Here is a 21714-nt window from a genome sequence, read left to right as displayed (position 1 = left end):
TTATAAATCTTCATGGTCACATAATGGGGAATCATGATTACCACTATTTTATATATTTGAATCATTTCTTACACTAGGGAAACTATTCAGTATTCACACATGCGAGTTTGATTTATTTCACTTATGAGTATGGTCTCAAGCTGCGCCCATTATTTATAAATATCTCAATGTGATCCTTCTTTATAGCTGAGTAGTACTACATTGTATAAAAATACCACAACTTTTTATCCATTCCTCAGTTGATGGACACTTGGGTTGTTTCCAAGACCTGGCGATTACAAATTGTGCTGCTATAAACATGGGTGCACATATATCACTGTGGTATGATGCTTTCAGTTCTTCTGGGAATATGCCTAGAAGAGGAATAGCTGGAACAAATGGGACTTCCAATCCCAGCTTTTTGAGAAATCTCCAGACTGACCTCCACAAAGGTTGTACCAGTCTACACTCCCACCAACAGTGCAGGAGAGTTCCTTTTTCCCCACAGCCTCTCCAGCATTTGTTGTTGTTGGTTTTCTTGATCCTGGCCATTATTTCAGGAGTGAGATGAAATCTCAGTGTGGTTTTAATTTGCATTTCTCTAGTGACTAATGATGATGAACACCTTTTCATGTATTTTTGTGCCATTTGTATTTTTTCATCTGAGAAGTGTCTATTCATCTCAGATGCCCATTTTTGGACTGGATCTTTGAATTTTGGGGGTCTGAATTTCTTTTAATTCTTTATATGTTTTTGACAAAAGTCCCTTGTCTGAGGGGGAGTTCACTAAGATGTTTTCCCAGTTTGTGGGTTTTCTTTTCACTATGCTGGAGATTTTTTTTGACATGCAGAAACTTTTTTTTGTCTTTTTCCTTTTTATTGGTACCAGGGATCGAACTCATGACTGCCTGCTTGCAAGGCAGATGCTTATGCCGCTGAGCTAAATCCCCAGCCCCTATGCAGAAACTTTTTAATAAGAGGTGGTCCCAGTTATTGATTCTGGGAAGTATTTCCATGCAGATTGAGTCCTCTTCATGAATTTTCTACCTACCCTATGCCTTCAAGGTTTCTACCGAATTTGTTTTCCAATAGATTTAGTGCTTCTGTTTTAATATTCAGATTTTTCTTCCATTTAGATTTTAATTTAGTACATGGAGATAGGCATGTGTCTAGTTTTAATTTTCAGCACATGGAGAGCCAGTTTTTCCAACACCATTTATTAAAGAGACTGTCGTTCTTCCAGTGAACCTGCTTGGTTCATTTATTAAAGAAGGTGGTCGAGTGTGTTTATAGTTGTGGTTGTATCTTCTAATCTATTGCATTGGTCTTCGGCTCTGTTTTTATTCCAATACCATGTTGATTTTACTATTGTTGCTTTGTAGTATAATTTCAAGTCAGGGATTGTGATTCCTCCTGCCTTGCCTTTGCTACTTAGAATTGCCTTTGCTACTCTAGGTCTCTTCTGATTCCAGATGAATTTTTGGAGTGATTTCTCTAGGTCTATAAGGTATGTTGATAGTATTTCTATTGGGATTGCATTGAATCGGAATAACAGTTTTGGGAAAATGGCTATTTTCACAATGTTTATTCTTCTTATCCATGAGCAAGGGATGTCTTTCCATTTTCTGAGATCATATTCAATTTATTTTTTCAGTGTATTATAATTTTCCTTGTATAGTTCTTTCACTTCTTTCTTAAGAGTAATTCCTAAATATTTCATTTTTTTGCTTGCTAATGTGAAGAGTGTGGCTTCTCTTATTTCTCTCTCTGTGATTTTGTTGTTAGTGTACAGGAATGCTATTGATTTCTGAGTATTGATTTTGTATCCAGCTACATTACTGAATTTGTTTATTACATCTAAGAGTCTTTCAATGGAGTTTAGGGGATCTTCTATGTAGAGTATCAGGTCATCTGCAAATAATGACAATTTAACTTCTTCTTTTCCTATCTTTTATTTTTCTCTCTTGTCTAATTGCTCTGGATAGTACTTCCAGTACTATATTAAATAGGAGTGGTGATAAAGGACATCCTTGTCTTGTGCCTGATTTTAAAGTAAAGGCTTTCAATTTTTGGCCATTTTAGTATGATGCTGGCTGTTGGTTTGTCATAAATGGCCTTTATTATATTGAGGTAAAGACCATCTATTCCAATTTTCTGTAAAGTTCTTATCATGAATGAATGTTGGACCTTATCGAAGGCTTTTTCTGCATCTATGGAAATGATCATGTGATTCTTACTTTTGGCTTTATTGATGTGGTGGATTACATTTATTGATTTACGTATGTTGAACCATCCCTGCGTGCCTGATATGAATCCCACTTGGTCATGGTGTATAATCTTCTTGATGATTTGCTGTATCCTATTTGCCAATATTTTACTGAGGATCTTTTTTTTTTTTAATTTAAGGAGAAAAGAAAAAAAACAGTGAAAGGGTACAAGTTATACAGATTTACAGAAGAAAAAAATGAACAGTAGGAAATCATTAGTTAATGGATTACATATTGCCATCTTAGAAATAATTGTTCAAGTCACAAAATTAAAGTTTGTAGAGTGGACATTCCAACAATGATACTGCAAACAGTTCTGTTCAATGATCCAATAAAACTCTGTGATATCATTTTCTATCTTATACACTTAAATATACATGAAGTTATATAGTTTAGAGCACTTTCTTTTCCTCTCTTTTGTACAATGACAATTACACATTTTGGGTTTCATTGCTCCCACGGTTCTTATTGCTTTTTTGGAAGAGAGTAAAACCAAATGTAACATAACAAAATAGAATTGGTCAAGTCAAAAGGGTGGACATAATAGATAATGTAAAAACATGATACAAGGTGATCAACAATGGTTACAATAATGCCTCCCACTATCTCTAATAGAATTGCCTATATCATTCGTTATAATACAATTGAACAAAACAGTAGGGAGTTGGAGAACATGGCGGACAGACAACAGCAACTTCTGAACGCTCTCTAAAGGCTCGGCTCAGAGGCCAGGAATGATGCGGACTAAGGAGATACGAACCAGTAGAGATATGCTCTGCTGACTCAGGAACAAACTGGGCTGAGAGAATCCAACTTGGAATACAGTCCTGGCGCTAAAATAGGAACAGAAAAATCTCGGTGTGGAGGCTCGACTCCGCGCCATTAGAAACCGCGGTTTGGATTTCCCGCCGCCCGGTGGCCGGCTACCTCCACAGCGGCTCAGCAAGGAGAGACGCGACCGCCGAGCTCTGGGAACGGGAGTCTCCGAACGGAGTCCCCACGCCATCGGAAACCGCGGTTTAGATTTCCCGCCGCCAGGCGCCCGGCTACCTCCATAGCGGCTCGGCAAGGAGAGACACGCAGAGGCTTGGGAACGGGAATCTGCGAACGGAGTCGGAAACGCGACGGCCAGGGAGGAAGGCTGACTGGTGGCGAGGTGAGCGAGGAACTGATTCCCTACCGCAGTTTGACTCCAGCGGAGGTTTCTCTGGGCGCGGGCAGTCCTGTAAGAGCAGGGCGCGGTGGCAACTGCAGCCGCACATTTCCCTCTCGGACGGGATTGGTGAAAGGTGCCTGGCCAGAGGGACGCTGCTCGCAGACTCCCTAGGCTGGCCTAACCCAGATCCCAGAGCCTGACGGTGGCCCGGAGGAGCGACCGACTCCCGCGTAGGCTGCCTCCTCCGCAACTCCCTGGGGCGCAGCGGTGAGCGGGAACAACTAGCCAGCGCAATTTGATCAAGCTGTGGCTGGCAGGCAGGGAAGCCGGGCCTCCTGTGTAAGATTACATTTTATAAGGAACAGAAAATATGGGGAAGGGAAGCAACAAAAAAGGCTCCTCGACCCCCAATCCTGAGAATCAGGCAATTGTGGACACTGCACCAATATACATTAAGCGCCATTTAGAGAGCCTCATAGACCAATTCAGGAATGAAGTTATCAATGACCTGAAGCTAGAAGTATGCAGAATAGTTAGAGAAATGCTAAGCACCACCCAGGAAAAAGCGGATGGTGGAATGGAAGAACAGAAAAAGAGGGGAGAATTGCTTGACGGAGAAAACAGAGAAAGCATTGAGTATGTGAAGCAGGTGCAAAGGGACTATCAAGAAATTAAGAAGTCTACCCAAGACTGGCATAACAGCTTGAAAGAAACTAAGGACAGACTATCTGAATTGGAGGGCAGACTTGAAACATGGGAGAATGAAATGAAAAACTTCTTAAAAATAACAAAGAAACACACAGCAATAATACAAAGACAAGAAGAGGATAAGAGGAGCCATAACTTAAGGATTAAGAACATAAAAGAAGAAGTAGGGACACAAACAAGTGAACTACAAAAGCTACTCACAGAAATAATCCAGGAGAATTTTCCTAATTTAGCAAAAGGTAAAGATACTCAAATGTATGAGGCATACAGGACCCCAGCTACCTACAACCCTAACAGAGAAACACCCAGGCATATAATAATAAAAATTCCAGAAATTCAATACAAGAACAGAATATTAAAAGCTGTAAGAGACAAGAAACAGATCACTTACAAGGGAAGACCCATCAGAATTACAGCAGATTTCTCTTCATAAACCATCAAATCACGAAGAGCATGGGGAGAAATAATTCAAGCTTTGAAAGATAATAATCTACAGCCAAGATTGAGATATCCTGCACAACTGTCCCTGGAAATTGATGGAAAAACGAGGTGCTTCCAGGATAAAGAGGAACTGGGGGAATTTGCAACCACCAATTCAACCCTACAGAAAGTATTGCAGGATATTCTAAAAAAAGAAAAATGCAAAGAACCCAGAAATAGTGGCGGGGAGGCCACAACGAATGGAGCAGAGAACAAAATGAAGAAGACAAACTGACAGCTACTGACAGAAAAAGAGCTCAACAGAAATGAGACAGAAGATTGGATGATAGGAACAGCTTTTTTTGGAGAAAATGACATCTTAATAGGTAATGCTGATTTAGTACCATCTTGTTTTGAAGTCTCATCTAGCTTTTGTTCTTCTGTCTCCAATGGTCTAAACAGGTTGTATCTTATTGGATTTTGTTATGTACGATAGTATAAGAAAAAACCTTTTAAAGACAAGGAGATTATACAGAGACCATTGTTCATTTTCTGTTAGTCAATTCTAAATACTCTATAATGCTGTCATTCTCTTAAATGGATTTACATTGTTTTGATATACTTAATGCTACAGTATATGAAGTTGTATTCAAGGACTTCAGGGAGGGAGTCAATATGGTAACTATTTTTGGGTCAGGATTAGCTGGTGGTGAAACACTATTCTGCTTAAATGGTTATGTTTTGATCTGCCCTGTTTCGCTGTTATGCCCTCCTTTTTCTCAATCTCCACTCCATTATTTACTTTTTTATTTTTATCCATTTAATTAAAGGGAAAAATATAGCAGGATATAATATAGTAACCCACTTTGACTTTCTATTATCTCGATTTGAAGTCCTGTATTACTCTCACCATCTTGTTTTTGACTGAGGTTCCTATATTCTGTTTTGCTGGATAGTATCAGGTTCGAAAATTTAGGCATCAGCTAAGAAGATAATGAGATTCATTATAACGCCCATTCTCGTTGACTTTTATCTACTTTTGAAGACCTACAATATCTCCAATGTTTTGGTTTTGTCGGTTTTATTCTTTACGGTTTTGTTCAATTGTATTACAACTAATGATATAGGCAATTCTATTAGAAATAGCAGGAGGCATTATGGTAACCATTGTCGATCACCTTGTATTATGTTCTTATATTATCTATTATGTCCACCCTTTTGACTTGACCGATTCTGTTCTGTTATGTCACATTTGGTTTTACTCTCTTCCAAAAAAGCAACAAGAACTGTGGGAGCAATGAAACCCAAAATGTGTAATAGTCACTGTACAAAAGAGAGGAAAAGAAAGTGCTCTAAACTATATAACTGCATGTATATTTAAATGTATAAGATAGAAAATGATATCACAGAGTTTTATTGGATCATTGAACAGAACTGTTTGCAGTATCATTGTTGGAATGTCCACCCTACAAGCTTTAATTTTGTGACTTAAACAATTATTTCTAAGATGGCAATATGTAATCCATTAACTAGTGATTTCCTACTGCGCATTTTTTTATTCTGTAAATCTGTATAACTTGTACCCCTTCACTGTTTTTTTTCTCCTTTCTTTTCTTTTCTCCTTAAATAAAAATTTAAAAAAAAAACAGTAAAGAACAAAACCGACAAAACCAAAACATTGGAGACATTGTAGGTCTTCAAAAGTAGATAAAAGTCAACGAGAATGGGCGTTATAATGAATCTCATTATCTTCACAGCTGATGCCTAAACTTTTGAACCTGATACTATCCAGCAAAACAGAATAGGGGAACATCAGTCAAAAACAAGATGGTGAGAGTAATACAGGGCTTCAAATCGAGATAATAGAAAGTCAAAGTGGGTTACTATATTATATCCTGCTATATTTTTCCCTTTAATTAAACGGATAAAAATAAAAAAGTAAATAATGGAGTGGAGATTGAGAAAAAAGAGGGCATAACAGCGAAACAGCGCAGATCAAAACATAACCATTTAAGCAGAATAGTGTTTCACCACCAGATAATTCCAACTGAAAAGTAGTTACCATATTGACTCTTTTCTTGAAGTCCTTGAGTATAACTTCGTATACTGTAGCATTAAGTATATCAAAACAATGTAAAACCATTTAAGAGAATGACAGCATTACAGAGTATTTAGAATTGACTAACAGAAAATGAACAATGGTTTCTGTATAATCTCCTTGTCTTTAAAAGGTTTTTGCTTATACTATCATACATAATAAAATCCAATAAGATACAACCTGTTTAGACCATTGGAGACAGAAGAACAAAAGCTTGATGAGACTTCAAAACAAGATGATACTAAATCAGTATTACCTATTAAGATGTCATTTTCTCCAAAATAGCTGTTCCTATCATCCAATCTTCTCTGTCTCATTTCTGTTGAGCTCTTTTTCTGTCATTAGCTGTCAATTTGTCTTCTTCATTTTGTTCTCTGCTCCATTCGTTGTGGCCTCCCCGCCACTATTTCTGGGTTCTTTGTATTTTTCTTTTTTTAGAATATCCTACAATACTTTCTGTAGGGTTGAATTTGTGGTTGCAAATTCCCCCAGTTCCTCTTTATCCTGGAAGCACCTTGTTTTTCCATCAATTTCCAGGGACAGTTGTGCAGGATATCTCAATCTTGGCTGGAGATTATTATCTTTCAAAGCTTGAATTACTTCCCCCCATGCTCTTCATGATTTGATGGTTTGTGTAGAGAAATCTGCTGTAATTCTGATGGGTGTTCCCTTGTAAGTGGTCTGTTTCTTGTCTCTTACAGCTTTTAATATTCTGCTCTTGTATTGAATTTCTGGAATTTTTATTATTATATGCCTGGGTGTTTCTCTGTTAGGGTTGTAGGTAGCTGGGGTCCTGTATGCCTCATACATCTGAGTATCTTTACCTTTTGCTAAATTAGGAAAATTCTCCTGGATTATTTCTGTGAGTAGCTTTTGTAGTTCACTTGTTTTTTTTTTTTTTTTTATTTAAGAGGAAAAAGAGAAAAACACAAAACAAACCAAAGCGGCGTAAGGGTACACTCAATACAGAACTACAAAACAAAACAAAACAAAACAAAACAAAAAACCATAACAGTAAGAAATTACCTGCTAGTAGATTACACACTATTTTCTTGAAAATAGTTCCTCAAATCACAGTATCAAAGAACACAAGGTGGACCTTCAAACAGGGAGACTGCAAACAGCTGTGTTCAATGTTCCAAAAACATTGATAAAGTAGGCTATTTAACACCCCCAAACACACTTGCTGTTATATCCGTTAGAGCTCTTTTTCTTTTTCTTTTTTTTCCCTCTCTTTTTTACAACAAAATTTACACATCTTGGATTTTATTACTCCTTAGTGCTTATTACTTTCTTTGGGGGGGGGAAGAATACAGTCAAATATGGCAAAACAAAGCTGTCAGTCAATACCAAGGATAGACATAGCACATGGTGTAGAACAGAGTACAAGTTTATCAACAATGGTTATCAACGTTGTCCCTTGTTTACTTAAAAAGAATTGTCTATCTTATTAGATATTATAAAGTTGGACAAAACAGTAGAGAACAAGACCAATAAAACTTAGGCATTGTAAACATTACAGGACTTCCAAAGAAGACGATAGTCAAACCAGAATGGGCATCTTAGTGAATCTTATTGTCTTCAAAGTAGTTGCCTATGTCTTCAAACTTGATACTATCATATAGAATGGAACAGAGTCTAATCAGTCAAAACAAGATCGTGGGAGTACTACAGGACTTCAAAACAAGTTAATAGGAAATCGAAAAGAGTTACTATTTATCTATCCTAATTTTTTTGAATTTTTTCTTTAATTAAGACAAACATAAGAAATGACTAAATAATTTTTTTTTTGAAACAATAAGGGGGAGATTGAGATAAAACAGGACATAACAATATAACAATAGAGGTCACAGCATGACTGTTTCAATAACCTAGTACTTCACCACCTTATAACCTGACTTAATAGTAGTTACCATAGTGTCTTTTTCCTTGAAATATTTGGGTAAAACTTCATATACTCTAGCTTCAAATATTTTCATATCAAGAAGCCCAGAATAAAGCCTTTCTAATTAATGAGTGAAAACTTTATAAGGCTTCAAGGCCACCTAATGGGGAATCATGATTACCACATATTTTTATATATTTGAATCATTACTTACATTAGGGAAACTATTCGGTATTCACACATGCGAGATTGATTTATTTCACTTATGAGTATGGTCTCAAGCTGTGCCCATTTATTGATAAATATCTCAATGTGATCCTTCTTTATAGCTGAATAATACTCCATTGTATAGAAATACCACAACTTTTTTATCCATTCCTCAGTTGATGGGCACTTGGGTTGTTTCCAAGATCTGGCGATTACAAATTGTGCTGCTATAAACATAGGTGCACATAAATCACTGCGGTATGATGCTTTCAGTTCTTCTGGGAATATGCCTAGAAGTGGAATAGCTGGAATAAATGGGATTTCCAGTCCCAACTTTTTGAGAAATCTCCAGACAGATCTCCACAAAGGCTGTACCAGTCTACACTCCCACCAGCAGTGCAGGAGAGTTCCTTTTTCCCCACAGCCTCTCCAGCATTTGTTGTCGGTTTTCTTGATCCTGGCCATTCTTTCAGGAGTGAGATGGTATCTCAGTGTGGTTTTAATTTGCATTTCTCTAATGACCAATGATGATGAGCATTTTTTCATGTATTTATTTGCCATTTGCATTTCTTCATCTGAGAATTGCATATTCATCTCAGATGCCCGTTTTTGGATTGGATCTTTGAATTTCGGAGGTCTGAGTTTCTTTAATTCTTTGTATGTTTTAGACAAGAGGCCCTTGTCTGAGAGAGAGTTCACTAAAATCTTTTCCCAGTTTGTGGGTTTTCTTTTCACTATGCTGGAGATTTCTTTTGACATGCAGAAACTTTTTAATAAGAAGTGGTCCCAGTTATTGATTCTGGGAAGTATTTCCCGTGCGGTTTGAGTCCTGTTCATGAATTCTTTACCTACTCCTATGTCTCCAAGGTTTCTACCTATTTTGTCTTCCAATAGATTTAGTGTTTCTGTTTTAATATTCAGATCTTTGACCCATTTAGATTTTAATTTAGTACATGGTGATAGACATGGGTCTAGCTTTAGTTTTCGGCAAATGGAGAGCCAGTTTTTCCAGCACCATTTATTAAAGAGACTGTCGTTCTTCCAGTGAACCTGCTTGGCTCCTTTATCAAAAATAAGGTGGTTGAGTGTGTTCGTAGTTGTGGTTGTATCTTCTCATCTATTCCACTGATCTTCAGCTCTGTTTTGATTCCAATACCATGTTGATTTTACTACTGTTGCTTTGTAGTATAACTTCAAGTCAGGGATTGTGATGCCTCCTGCTTTGTCTTTGCTGCTTAGAATTGCCTTTGCGATTCTAGGTCTCTTCTGGTTCCAGATGAAATTTAGGAGTGATTTCTCTAGATCTATAAGGTATGTTGATGGTATTTCTATTGGGATTGCATTGAATCTGTATAACAGTTTTGGGAGAATGGCCATTTTCACAATGTTTGTTCTTCCTATCCATGAGCAAGGGATGTCTTTCCATTTTCTGAGATCATCTTCAATTTCCTTTTTCAGTGTATTATAATTTTCACTGTATAAGTCTTTCACTTCTTTCGTAAGAGTAATTCCTAAATATTTCATTTTTTTGCTTGCTAATGTGAATAGTCCAGTTTCTCTTATTTCCCTCTCTGTAATTTTGTTGTTTGTGTATAGGAATGCTATTGATTTCTGAGTATTGATTTTGTATCCAGCCACATTACTGAATTTATTTATTGTATCTAAGAGTATTTCAATGGAGTTTAGGGGGTCTTCTATGTAGAGTATCATGTCATCTGCAAACAATGATAATTTAACTTCTTCTTTTCCTATCTTTACCCCTTTTATTTCTCTTTCTTGCCTAATTGCTCTGGCTAGTACTTCCAGTACTATATTAAATAGGAGTGGTGATAAAGGACATCCTTGTCTTGTACCCGACTTTAAAGTAAAGGCTTTCAATTTTTGGCCATTTAGTATGATGCTGGCTGTTGGTTTGTCATAAATGGCCTTTATTATATTGAGGTAAAGACCATTTATTCCAATTTTCTGTAAAGTTCTTATCATGAATAAGTGTTGGACCTTATCGAAGGCTTTTTCTGCATCTATAGAGATGATCATGTGATTCTTATTTTTGGCTTTATTGATATGGTGGATTACATTTATTGATTTGCGTATGTTGAACCATCCTTGCATTCCTGGGATGAATCTCACCTGGTCATGGTGTATAATCTTCTTGATGATTTGCTGGATCCTATTTGCCAATATTTTATTGAGGATTTTTGCATCTGTGTTCATTAGGGAGATCGGTCTATAGTTCTCTTTTATAGTTGGGTCTTTCTCAGGTTTTGGTACTAGAGTAATATTTGCTTCCAGGAATGACTTAGGAAGGATTGCTTCCCTTTCAATTTCATTGAATAGTTTGAGGAGTGTCGGCATTAGGTCTTCTTTATATTTCTTGTAGAATTCTGCAGTGAATGCATCTGGGCCTGGGCTCTTCTTGGTGGGCAAGGACCCAATTACATTCTCAATTTCATTAGCAGAGATTGGGTTATTCAACAGTTTTATATCCTCTTGATCTAGCTTTGGTACTTCATATGCTTCTAAGAATCTGTCTATTTCTTCTGTGTTATCAAACTTTTGAGAGTAGAGGTTTTCGAAATAGGTGTTGATGATCCTCTGTATTTCTATTGGGTCTGTAGTGATTTCTCCTTTTTCATTTCTTATTGCATGAATTTGAGCTTTTTCTTTCCTTTTTTTAAATAAGGTTGGCTAGGGGCTTATCGATTTTATTTATTCTTTCAAAGAACCAACTCTTTGATTCGTTGATTCTTTGGATTGTTTTCTTAGTCTCTATTGCATTGATTTCTGCTCTGATTTTTATAATTTCCTCTCTTCTTTTGGCTTTGGGCTTGACTTGCTCTTCTTTTTCTAGCTGTTTGAGGTGTAGCATCAAGTTATTTATTTGTATTCGTTCTGTTTTCCTGATGTGGGAACTCAGTGCAATAAATTTTCCTCTCAGAACGGCTTTCATTGCATCCCACAGATTCCGGTAAGTTGTATCTGCATTTTCATTTTCTTTTAGGTATTGTTTAATTTCTTCTGTGACCCACTGATTACTCAAGAGTGTGTTATTTAGTTTCCATGTGTTTGCGGCATTTTTGCAGTATCCTTTGTCATTAATTTCTAATTTCAGAGCGCTATGATCCGATAATATGCAAGGGATGATTTCAACTCTTTTGCATTTGCTTAAATATGTTCTGTGAGCTAATATATGGTCTATTTTAGAAAATGATCCATGTACTGCTGAGAAGAATGTGTATTCTGATGTTGTTGGGTGGAACATTCTGTATATGTCTATCAAACCCATTTGTTCACAGGTGTGATTCAGTTCTGTTATTTCTTTGCTCATTTTCTGTCTGGTTGATCTGTCCCTTGGTGTCAGTGGTGTATTAAGGTCTCCTGTTACAATTGTGTTACTGATAATTTGAGTTTTCATTTCTGTTAATAATTGTTTTATATAACTGGGTGCTCTGGAGTTTGGTGCGTATATATTTAAGATAGTTATCTCTTCCTCTTGGAGTTTTCCCCTTACGAGTATGTAGTGACCTTCTTTGTCCTTTATGGTCATTGTTGGTTTAAAGTTCACGTTGTCTGCAAACAGAATGGCTACTCCTGCCTTTTTTTGGATTCCTGCTGCATGAAGAATTGTTTTCCATCCTTTGACTTTCAGTCTGTGAGTATCTTTCTGGGTTAGATGGGTTTCCTGTAAACAGCATATGGTTGGATTTTGTTTCTTGATCCATTCTGCTAGTCTGTTTCTTTTGGTTGGTGCATTGAGACCATTTACATTAATGGTTATTACTGTTAAATGCTGGTTAATTGTAGGAATGTTATCTCTCTGCTGTTGCATCTTTATCTTTCTGTTCTGTTTAATTATTTGCTTTGCTTAGTGCTTTTTTCCTTTGTGTATCTAAACTGTCTTTCAATATTTTTTGCAGGGTTGGTTTGGTGTTCATGAAGTTCTTCAGCTGTTCTTTGTCATGGAAGTATCGTATTGCACCATCTATTTTGAATGATAGTTTTGCAGGATATATCAGTCTTGGTTGGAAATCATTTTGCTTTAGGATCTGGAATACTTCACTCCATGCTCTTCTTGACTTTATCGTTTGTGCTGAGAAGTCTGCTGTGATTCTGATAGGTTTTCCTTTATAAGTGATTTGTCTTTTCTCTCTGACAGCTTTTAATAATCTATTCTTGTGTTGGATTTCTGGGATGGTGATTATTATATGTCTGGGTGTAGTTTTATTTTGGTTATGACTGTTTGGAGTTCTATATGCTTCACTGATCCTGATGTCAGTTTCTGATCTCATGGTTGGGAAATTTTCAGCTATTACTTCTCTAAATATCCTCCTGACATCCTTCATGTTGTCTCCCTCTCTTTCATTATTCTGACCTGTTGGAAAAATAGCTTATTGTTGGAACTGAGTTTGGAAGCACAGGCACGGTAAGTATGAAGGCACCCGGAGATCAGAGTCCACCGGGATCCTATCACCAGCCCTTGTCACTAATCTGTAAACAACAATTTCAAGTAGTAGTTAGCACTTTTTAACTAAGACACTGAAACATAATCATTTCCTGTACACTAAATAGTACACATAACACTAAATAGTCTTCATTAGGCCTGAGCAAATAAGGTCACTTCATCTATTACCATATCTTTAACCTTTAAAATTTAATTTAAAAAAGTTAACCAATTACCAGTCCAGTTGTTTAAATACAGGATGACCAAGTATTGCATATTTTTTCATTAATTTTTTTGTAACAGGAAATACAAAAACAACAGTTTTATCAAATATATTCAATAGAAGAATCAACTGGTTGAAAAGACACTTTCTCGAGCAAAACTCGGGGTAGTCAGTATGTAAACAGATCTGCTGCCTGAGTGACACTCAGGGTAAACTATTAAATGGTTAATGGAAAAGATGGGTTTTTGGCTTTTTTGTTACATTGTGAAAATAGGTCTCAACTTAAAACTAGGTTTATTAATTTTTTGGTGATTTTTACAAACCATTTAGTCTTTCTGCTTGTATGCATTAGGTTTCAAAAGAAAACTATTCGTGCCATCAAAAATTTCCATGACTGAGATCTACAGGAGTAGGTGTAAGTAGTGGCCAAAAGTGGGAACACTTGCTTCTAGTGCATTTGTGATTTAAAGGAATAAGCTCTTCATAGGTCCGGTAACATTACAAACTGTGTAGTTTCAAACAGTTATTTTGAGAGACCATTAAAAAAAAGATGATTTAAAATACTTGATTCCAGAGTAATAACTTTAGCACTAAAAGAAAACAGGCAGTATCAGTTCAGAATTCTTCCATCCAACTTTCAATAGACTGATTATGATAATATCATCTCTAAAAGCAAGCCATTGTAAAAAGCTAACAGCCCATAACAACATAATTTGATTATAAAGTTAGAAAACCACAATAATACTTCTTTACCTAATTCAAAATTCTGAGAACACAATACATTAAAGGACTCTTCAGATTAACCTGGCATAGAACTGTCTCCTGAGCCTTCAAATCCTATACCATTTTTAAACCTCTGATCATCTTTAACTTGTTTCTTTTTATTTAGGGGTTATGGTGAATTACAGTAGATTTTCTGATAAACTAATTTTAAATGTAGATAGATATAAAACTGAAATGCATTAACCCCCAGAAAAGATTACCTCAAACACTATTCTGTGATTCTGTTCAGCTCATAGTACATACATAGCTAAAAGTTCTCCTAAGCTGTGTCTTATAAAATATTAGAAAATTCAATGCATAAAAGTTACCACACAGGCTGTGACAACAGTTAGCCTGTAGTAATTTTTAAAGTTTGATTCAAAATAGACTTAATCAAAAGGGCACTTGAAAGGTGTGGCTCAAATTCTGATCTTTTAAAAAGTCATCTGGAAATTACAGGCTCATTCTCCTAAAACCTCCAAAGGCTCTTAAGGGCCCAGCACCAAAAAGTTTTAAAAGTTCTTTTTAAAAAAGCAATACTTCATAGTTTTCTCTCTTAAATGCTTCCCTAAAATACGTGCAGGATAAAGGCTAAAGGAAAATCAGTAATAAAACTAGCCAAGTGTCCAGCAACTGGGCTGCTTCCTTGCTTCACCCATTCCAAAGGGAGAAAAGAAACCATCCTGTAGTAAATACTTCATAGACAATTGGGCTTTTGCAGTGACAGGCGGCATTTGATGCCCCATATCTCCTGGTTCTTTATGTTGCCAACAGTTGGCCTGGCAATGGTAGTGAAATAGGAACAATTAATCTGCAGATGAGGAAGGGCTTCTCTTAATAGTTGAAGGGTACCATCTGGCACGATTCCAAAAACTTGTAGTGTTTTCAGTGTAGGGATTTCTCCAAGTTCAAGTAGCGTTTCAGGTATTATAGCACCGACTGAGTGACAAGTGTTGGAGGTAGTTGAGCTGGAGAAATTCTGGAAAGCAATCATTCTTCAACATGATACTATCACTTAAGTCTAGATGGACAAGGTTGGGGCATCTTCTAATTAAGGTAGAGACATCTGACTTCTGGAGATTCTTTCTATAGCCACTGAGATTCAGCTGGGTGACTGTTTCTGACACATGTGTTACAGCCACTTGCACATGCTTTTCAGTGAAATCAAAGCACCAAGACAGATTCAGCTCATCCAGCCTGGAACAGCTGCTTAGCAAAGTCTTTAGAGCAGAGTCTGAAAATCCAGAACACCCACAAAGGTTTAGTCGCACTAAATTTGAGTTCTGTGCAAGATTATTGACAATGGGATCTGAAAGCTGTAGGCCTTCCAGGCTTAGATTCTGCAACTTGGTGCACCGAGACAGAATGCCAAGGAGGGTATTCACATTTATAACGGAGTTCGACAGGTCCATGTGCTGTACGCGGAAAGGGCTGAAATGTTCAACCAATGGCTGGTCCATAAATGATCGTGGGCAGCGGAAGGCAATCACTCCTCGAGACAGCAAACGACCAGTCACATCTGGGTGCAGATTTCTACCTGTGAGGTCTAGGGTCTGCCAAAGGGACTCGTCAAACGCAAGGCAGTACCACCTCTTACAGACACCAGACACTCTCAGCAGCTCAGGGAGGCACAAACAAGAAAAAATCCCCAGGAGAAGCTCATCTGGGAGGGAGTCCCATGAAACACCTGCGGATGATCACAAAATCTTTATCATTTCCTTTACTTTTCAGCCTTCTCCGTAGGGGGCTCTGTGGGTGGCCCACGTTTGGGAGCAGTTCCTGGGGAATGTTCTCACTGTCCACCTCCTCCTTCTCAAGGGCGGAGACCCCCATGCCTGACAACAGTTCAGAAGTCTTATTGGAATCCCATCCCCAGGTGAAGCTGGTGCTAACATTGCTACTCTGGTCTGGAATCTCCTGGAGGTGCTTCCTGTGCATGGCGTCCACTGGGTCCGGAGTTTTAAATACGTGCATTAATTGCAGGACTGCCCGCCTCCTGTATTACCGCTTTGGCGCGTAGCTGCTCCCAGCGTGCAGTTTTGGCCCCTAGCAGTCAGACCCGCGAACTGTAGCAACACACTGGTTAGAATTAAGCCATAACATTAGAAACTTAACTCTATCGGTGCATGCAGAACAAGAGGAGGTGCATTGGTTAGAGTTAAGCCATAACAAACTGTATAAATTATCTAAACCTCCAGTTAAAAAAGATACAAACTCTTAAAGGTAGCTCAGATATCTCTGCAGGGAGTCACATTCTTGAGATACATTCTTGGACCCAGGGAATGATTACTGTCTGGGGAATGGATCCAGGCTATTTGTGATCTTAGGGTTTTTGTCATCAAGTAATATTCTTTGTTTCTTCCTGGAGATGGCCAGTTTTGGAAAACTCTGGGTACCTAATTTTGGGCCAATAGAAAAGCTATATGAGAGTTTCAAATGTTCAGTTTGATTCTGTGGAAGGAGCAAAGACTTTCAAATGTTCAGTTTGATTCTGATAATTCTTTTCAAAGAGCAAAGCATGCCCTCATTCAAGCTACAGCACAAGAAGTGACTTTCTCTACATGTCAGAAAAGAGAGAAACTTTTCTGTGAATCTTGAACCTAAAGGTGAGAGAATAACCTCACTCAGTGGTATACTTTTCAAAAAAGTCACAGTGGGGGCTGCTAAATTGCCACCATGCTTAAGAGCATAGCATCTACAGCTATGCTAATCAATCAATAAATAAATAGCCACAAATGTAACTATCGTACAAAAACAGAAAGTTTTGACTGCCTATCGGGTGAGGGATGTACTTAAAATTAATAATCTCTTGTGATTGACAGGTAAATGACTTACCAAGCAACATATCAAGTTTCTAGACCCAACCAAAGGCACTTTGCAGACTTATATTAATTTTAATATTCCCTCACCAATGCCTTCAAGCTGGAAGGTTACCCACTCTTATCAACAGATGATTTCCCTATGCAAGCAGACAGGATATCAGTGATCTGCTTTTCTGAGATCTGAGAAGGAATTTACTGAGCTAACTAAGAGAAAAACTTTGTCTAAGAAGGCTATCAAAAGGCAAATAATGCAATTACCTGTTCATAACAGGAAGTTGAGGCCAAAATCCTTCCCTCTGGCAACTGCACTCAAAAAAGCAGAGCACTTTTCAATTCATTTATATATGTGAAGAAACCAACAGAGACTCCCAATAAAGGCAGTTTAAATCTGCTGCCATCCCAAGTGAGTTTTCGCTAGGAAAAATGCCTTATTTGCATAAGAAAAATGCTAATCTAGGAATTTGGAAAACCAAAGAATCCTTTTTGTTATCCCCTGCTTCCAAAAGTCTACTCCCAGACTCAACATCCTATAGAACATACTTATTTTCTTCCTTCAATAAATGTACACCTTTATTACCCTTTTTTTTTGTGTATGTGTGTTCTGTCCAATTCTTTGTTTTGGATACCTAGAAACTAACAAGAATTTCCCTGGGATCCACTGTTTGGTAACAGTAGGATCTCTGATAATATCAGATCTTATAATTTAGAAACACAAAACGAAGACAAAGAAAAAGAGTATGGTTCGTGGATAATTAACTGGAGGATTGGTTTTTTTAAAAAACAATTGAAACCTGAAATATTAGTTTTCATAAAATCCATTTTATGCTTGATATAGAAGTAAAAGTGAAATAAGTTGCTTTATAGAATGTTAGCATCAAACTGCATTATATATAGTGACATTTTTATTGGTACCGGGGATCGAACTCATCACTGTCTCCTTGCAAGGCAGGCGCTTATGCCACTGAGCTAAATTCCCAGCCCCCTATAGTGACATTTTTTATGTTTCATTTCCAGTGTAAAAAATAATTCAGTTACAGAAAATACATTTGTTAAAATATTGTCTCCAAGTTGTTGTATATTTCAAATACCAACTCTGTAAAAATAGCTTTGGATACATTGTTATGCTGGTGTGTTTAAAGTTACATTGAGCCATACTAAAATTATGAATGTGTAGTTACAGTTGCTAGAGTAAATGCAAATCTTTTGTTACAAATGCTGATATTAATTAAAATAACATGAGATAAATACAGTGATAGGATTATTTCCAAAAGATGAAAAGTATTTCCAAAAGATGAGAAGTATAAAACAAAAAGAGGCCTTTATGCTGAGAACACGGAGAGAGATGACCGGCACCCCCCACTGCTGGAGTCTGGCGATCTCTCTAGTGGACACGTGGCGTGGCGGGTATGTAAGTAGCCTCGGTTTGGGGTGGAACCTAAGGGGGCATCAGGGATGCACAGGTAGCCCATTGGTCCTAGGTTTGGCGCCATAGGCAAATTCCCAGGGGCGGGGAAAATGGCGTCACAGGTAAATTCCTAAGGGCAGGGGAGATAGGGGCTTCCTGGTTCTGGTTACAGTGTCTGGCCTGGGCCAAAAGCCTTTCATACAGTTGTTCTTAAGATTTTTTCTTGAGATATGATCCAGTAGTTAGACTTAGATATCTAGAGAACAAAACAAATTTAAGAAACATACTTTACAAAACAGATAAAAGATTGCTACTATTGAAAACAAAAAATGAGTGGCATGAGCTCTAAAATTGCATCAGCTTATTGCCTGCAGGCAGTTTTCTGGTCACCTCACAAAGTGAAAATATGATTAAATGGAAGCTGCTTTCTTGCCATGTTAAGGAGGCAGAGATCAGAGTTGGAGAGGTGAGAGCAGTTTGAATCAGTGAGGGGAGAGTATTTTAGAGTAAGGAGCCACACCTAAAAAAGCTCCAGAAATCTGCAGAGTTCCCCATAAGACTTAGGTTAAATTCTACTTTATTCATGCTTGAGTGGAAACTTATCCAAGATCAAGCAATAACTATCAGAAAGCAGTTACATAAACAAAGAAGGAAACAGTTCATGCTCCTATTAGTCCAAAGTGAAAAAAAAAAAATCTCTACATATACAAACCATCAGGAAGTCTCTTTAGTTGAGTATTACCTCATTGGTTATACTACACTAAACCTAGTTAAACTTGCTCTGGAGGTTGACTAACAATATCTGGAAATTGGCCTATAATTGTCAAATTAATTCCAGAAATCTTAACAGTGTGTCTAAAGTTCATGACTGAGTTAAAAGAAAAATAAATAAATGCACAAATTAAACTCATACCTGACTCTGAGTCAACATTTCTCAAGGACTGTAGAGAGAAAAAAAAAAAAAAAAAAAAAAAAAAAAAACACTCAGTAATGATAGAGAAATGGGTTAGGATACAGCACTAAGGCCTGACTTTTCTCTATTTTATGTATTGTGTGCAAAACCCTGGCCGCTCCCCCCCCCCCATGTTTAGAAGAGTGTTTTATAGTGAACACTCTTGATGATGAAGACATTTCGTCCCCCTTCAGGTTGTTTATTGTTTTAAAACAGAAAGATATTCCTCCTTCCACGGCAAAATGTAGATATTCATAATCTCCAGAATAATAAACAGTGTCTCCTCCTGGGACAAAGCACAAAGACTTTAACCATCCATTTCAATAGACTCAGATTTCCTGACTTCAGATTCCTCACTGTAGCATCACTGTGTGCAGAGAGCTTACACTCACTGTTTGTTGAGGTTGGCTTAACCAGGGTGAAAATGTAGATACCTTGATAGTCGATATTTCTCTAAGTATTAAACTGACCATTGCTTGGCCTACATATACTGAAGGAAAGCAATTATTAAAAGTCATATCTGGGCAAAAGAGAAAAAAAAAGCATCAGCCTAGCTTCATCTAAAGGGCAACTCATTGTAAGCAAAAGTTTTGTTAAGTGTCTAGCAACTTAGAATCCTTTGTAACCAGAATGTCTCATGGAGCAGTGATGTTTTGCACTAGGAGGTTGAGTCAGTGTTTCCTGTCTTCCCAGGGAATTCCCATCCCATGCCACTTGGCGCTTGGTACCACCATTGACAGAAATATCTACCTGAATGCCCAAATTACCTGGCAGTGTTCAGCAGTCTCCAATAAAGAATCTAAGGTTTTTCTGTTTCCTATCTGTGGTCCACCATGAGCCTTGAAGAAGGAAAGTGCTGAATTCTAACACTCCTCAAACTTTTGCTCAGATATCAATGTATAAATTGGTAGATAAAATGTTGAAGGACTTATTTGTCTTTGACTATTCTGATCAATGTGTTTTTAATTTTCAATCTGCTTTGCTCTATTAAATATTCCTAAATATGAAACAAAATCAGGTAGAATTCATTGTAACAACTTTGATTGAGAATTGACTAACAGTTATCCTTCTACATTAAATTCTTAAGAATAAATATCTCATGTAGCTATGTATTGTGGGTTTTTTTTTAGGTTTGTAGTGACTCTGACTTTTTTTTTTTTTTTTTTTTGGCCCCATTGCTAATTCTCTGTTAAATGCCCTGCTATGCTAAGATCAATTACTGGATTCAGAACAGTATTTTAGAAACAGAGCCTATTCTATGTGTAAAACAAAGACACCACAATACATTGAAAAGAAAGGACTTTTCTCAGTGTCTTAGGCCCCACAAATAACCTTGAAGACCAATAAGTTCATTTCTATTACATGGTTTGAATTATAAAAAGCTAAAGAAAAATGAAAGTATAGAAACACTGCCATCAAGTGGTCAATTTAAGGAATTGTATAAATTATACATCTGATTTCAGGGATATTTTACTGTTTAGCCTCCAAATTCAAGGTTAAGTCTTTAATCACTAATATTCTGAAAGATTTTTCTTTCTTATTATAAAATCCTACTTTAACTCAAATAGTTGATTTGTTTATTTCAATTCAATATTCTTTGCAGAATTTCAGTGGCACTGTCTCAAACACAGGACTTTAGTATCCAATCCAAAATATTTACTTCTAAAAACAGTGATGAAAATCATGCATGCATGCATGTGTATCAGCACACACTTTTCCTATTATAAAATTATGTGTCTGTCAATCTAGACAAACATATATATAATCATTTTTTATTTTAAAAGGCAAAAACATATTTTGCAATATTAACTGATAAAATTACATGTTCACTGAAGAACTATGGAATTGCATTAATATTCATCACCATGTACTATCTGTTTAACCTGTGATATATTCATACAAACAAATTGTACTTCCTTGCAAACTGAAATATTTTCCTCACTTGCTGACCTCCTGATAAACTCCCTAAAGAAAATAAGTGATGCTAAGCCAATACATTAGGTATCAAAATTCTTTAATCAATTTATCTATGCCTATGAATCAATGTTGGAAGAAAACCACTGAATTTTGAAATAAATATACAAGATGGAAAATTTATAGAAGCCTTAGGAGATACACCAGATAACATGTACCAAAAGATATAAAATTATTTTTTGAAATCTAAAAGTTGCTGAAATTCCAGATAGAATTGCCATGTTCACTTTCATGTTTTCTTTTTTTTTAATTTTTAAAATATTTTTTATTTTATTTAAGAGGAAAAAGAGAAAAACACAAAACAAAACAAAGCGGTGTAAAGGTACACGTAATACAGAACTACAAAAAAAAAAAAAAACCATAACAGTAGGAAAACACCTGTTAATAGATTACATATTATCATCTTGAAAATAGT

The 21714-nt window shown here is 36.8% G+C and overlaps 2 protein-coding genes across 2 annotated transcripts in view; one reads left to right on the top strand and one right to left on the bottom strand.

Moving 5' to 3' along the window:
- Positions 1–21714, top strand: part of LOC100716153 (insulin-induced gene 2 protein-like) — a 182273-nt gene that overhangs the window by 123434 nt on the left and 37125 nt on the right. The window lies entirely within an intron of this gene.
- Positions 14702–16216, bottom strand: LOC100716440 (S-phase kinase-associated protein 2-like). The gene is given in 3 exon segments (XM_063252541.1): positions 14702–15075; positions 15077–15835; positions 15837–16216. Coding segments are annotated over 3 exon segments (1275 nt in total). The 5' UTR covers positions 16121–16216; the 3' UTR covers positions 14702–14843.

The sequence above is a fragment of the Cavia porcellus genome, unplaced genomic scaffold (assembly GCF_034190915.1).
Source record: "Cavia porcellus strain 051 isolate PalLab524CR breed Dunkin Hartley unplaced genomic scaffold, mCavPor4.1 scaffold_7, whole genome shotgun sequence".
Lineage (NCBI taxonomy): Eukaryota > Metazoa > Chordata > Mammalia > Rodentia > Caviidae > Cavia > Cavia porcellus.
This window is presented reverse-complemented; position numbering and strand designations above follow the sequence as displayed.